The sequence below is a fragment of the Musa acuminata genome, chromosome BXJ1-7, assembly GCF_036884655.1.
Source record: "Musa acuminata AAA Group cultivar baxijiao chromosome BXJ1-7, Cavendish_Baxijiao_AAA, whole genome shotgun sequence".
Taxonomy (NCBI): Eukaryota; Viridiplantae; Streptophyta; class Magnoliopsida; order Zingiberales; family Musaceae; genus Musa; species Musa acuminata.
In genome coordinates, this window is record NC_088333.1 from 38,483,215 (window position 1) to 38,485,859 (window position 2,645).

Here is a 2,645-nt window from a genome sequence, read left to right on the forward strand (position 1 = left end):
ATTCGATCTTGATCCAACTAAACCAGGATCAAGCTAGAGTTCGAAACCAAGGATCAGATTCTTACTCAAGTTTAACTCAAACCAAATTCCAATGGAAGTCCAAGTCAACTTAACTTGACTTTGACTTGAACTTCGATTCAATCTCAATCTTGATAAACTTAAATTGAGCTCAATCTCAAGCCCGAAGACCAAATGCAGCTAGCTCAACAATCCAACACCCGGATTGAGTCAATCATCCTAAGGATGTAGCCCTCCTTAATAGAATTCCTGCTGGGATTGCAAGGAGACTCGCACACCAACTGAAGCAACTTCCTTAATAGAATTCGATGATAAAGGCATGCTGTTCACATGGCATATTACGAGTTACAAGACTTAGGTTTCGATGTATACAGTGCAACAAAATAGTATGGAGTCGAACGCACATTGCAAGTCCGTCCATCAACCAGCAGCGAGATGGCTTTCATTCTTTTTCTTCAAGGAAATGACAAACACGCTATGCTTAGTTTTCTGCTGAAGGAGGTGCCTCGAAACATTTGCTGCATATCTAGAGAACAGCTCATCGAGAATGGCGTCGCCGAATTGCTCCGAAATCAATGGTTGCACCGCTGCTCTTACGTATTTTGCCACGTTTTTGCCGCTTAGATCACTGTCGAATGCAGCAGAATCATCGTCTGAGTCGTCGAACGCGTCCCAATTAGCCTCGAAAACTTGTGCTTCTTCTACATCGAGCAGACCATCACCATGGATCACTGCCTTCACTTCTTCCATGGAAGGCGAATAACGTGGCAGATTGAAGGTTACCAGTTTGTCCTCCTCTATCATTCCCTGGATTTGATACGTAAATAACTCGATGAATCAGTTGTCACGATGTCATCAATCGATGTTACTTCTTACCTCTAACACCAAGGCATTCAGGGCCTCAGCTAAGAGTCCCCAGAGGTGTCTCATCTGTCCGTAGGTCGGGCAATTACTTTTCCTGCCTCCAAATGAAATCACCAGTCTGCCTTCGTAGCTGAGTTCTGCATACCGACACCTGAGAAATTCTGAAAGGTCTCGTCGGAATTGTTGTTGATATGCTGTCACAACCTCCGGTGGGCTTGTCTCTGTAATGTAGATGTTCTTGTTCTTGAGTGAGGCACCCCGTTCGGTGTCGAGTCCTTGAGGAACCTGACGTTTCAGGATAGCTAGAATAAGCTATCAGACAGCAGTATCGACTGCTTCGTATAGTACCGTTTAAGAGGAGGTCAACCTGAGAGAGCCAGTTGAGAGATCCAGAACAATGGAAGAAGTGGACGCTCCGACGTGGGAAAAGCCTGCCGTAGAAGGAGCCCGGCACTCCCACCACGTAGTAGGGCACCAGCAGATTCCCCTTCTCTTGCTCGACCTTCCTCTTGTACTCGCCCAGAGACCGGAAAACGTGATTGAAGTCGTTCCTCGGAAGGTCATTTAAGAAGAACTGGATCTCCGGTGGCTCCTGACGTTCCTGCAGACTTCGTCGTAGGTCGCCGACGACGTGGAGCACCTCGGACATCACCACGAAAGTGTTGGAGCCCGAGGAGCAACCTAAGTCGGCGACCACCATCTTCGCAGGGTGTAGCGACTTGTAAACCCCTCCTATTGCATCGTCCAGCACTGGCTTCGTCAAGAGAAGTGCCTTCTCCTGTGACGCAGTCAGCAAACCATGATCGGATATGGTGAATGCTACGTAAGTATAAGCTTTTAAGTTCATGCAAACAGTTCAAGAGGAACCACCTGAAACTTAGAATTGGAGGCATAGCTGGTTTCCCCAGCCCCTCCAACCATGTGAAGGACTTCTTCCACCCTCATGCTCATGCCTTTCCTAAGAACACGATGGTGCATGGAACGCAGAGCTTTTTGCACGGCAGGATGACTATATATGGTCTACAAGAAGGTATTTAACTGGCTCATTATCCCATAATCAGAACCACAATTAGTTCTTATTACTTGTAATTTGATTATTCCTGATTCTTTTATAGGACTTTTTGTTAGAGCTAGCCCTAGAAAATTTACCAAAGGTAATTTTGGTAACCCAACAAAGACAATAAAACGAAAAGATAAAAGCAACAAGAACACCAAAAACACCTAATTTACGTGGTTCGGTCAATTGACCTTGACCTATATTCATGGACAAAAGAGGAGCAAATAATTACTATAAAAGAGAGACTATTACAAATGCCTTACGAAGATGTTCTTAGGCCATAAAACACTTGAAAATACTAAACAAGAAAAAACCCAAACTATAAGCCAAAACTATTTAACTGAGTGTGGACTTAAACCCAAAGCAAACACTTAGGTTTTTCTTGTGGTGCATCTGACTTCAAAGGCCAGACCCTTATTTATAGTTCCAATAAGAGATAACAAGTCTGATTTTCCCGATGTAGGACTATGGGACTAGTCAAACTAATAAATCTCCACATTGGCATGTCCCAACAAAATTTGCTCCACCTTCTTCATAAAAGCCCCAACGGACAATCACCAACAATGAACACCAACCAAGTCCAAGCACTGCTTGAACTTGTAAACCGGAAGATGCTTCGTAAGCATATCAGTTGGATTGTCCTTCGTATGAATTTTCGGAATAAGGACTTTTCCCTCAGCAATAGTATCTCATTTGCATCCAACAA

General features: G+C 44.2%; 1 protein-coding gene across 1 annotated transcript; it reads right to left on the reverse strand.

Moving 5' to 3' along the window:
- Positions 1 to 300: 300 nt before the first annotated feature.
- On the reverse strand, positions 301 to 1,860 carry LOC135679743 (anthranilate O-methyltransferase 3-like). Its single transcript, XM_065193727.1, has 4 exons — positions 1,753 to 1,860; positions 1,250 to 1,660; positions 895 to 1,167; positions 301 to 825 (listed from the first exon to the last, which is right to left on the reverse strand). Exons 1-4 carry the CDS (start codon positions 1,858 to 1,860, stop codon positions 439 to 441), a joined length of 1,179 nt encoding a protein of 392 aa, XP_065049799.1. The 3' UTR covers positions 301 to 438.
- Positions 1,861 to 2,645: the final 785 nt, after the last annotated feature.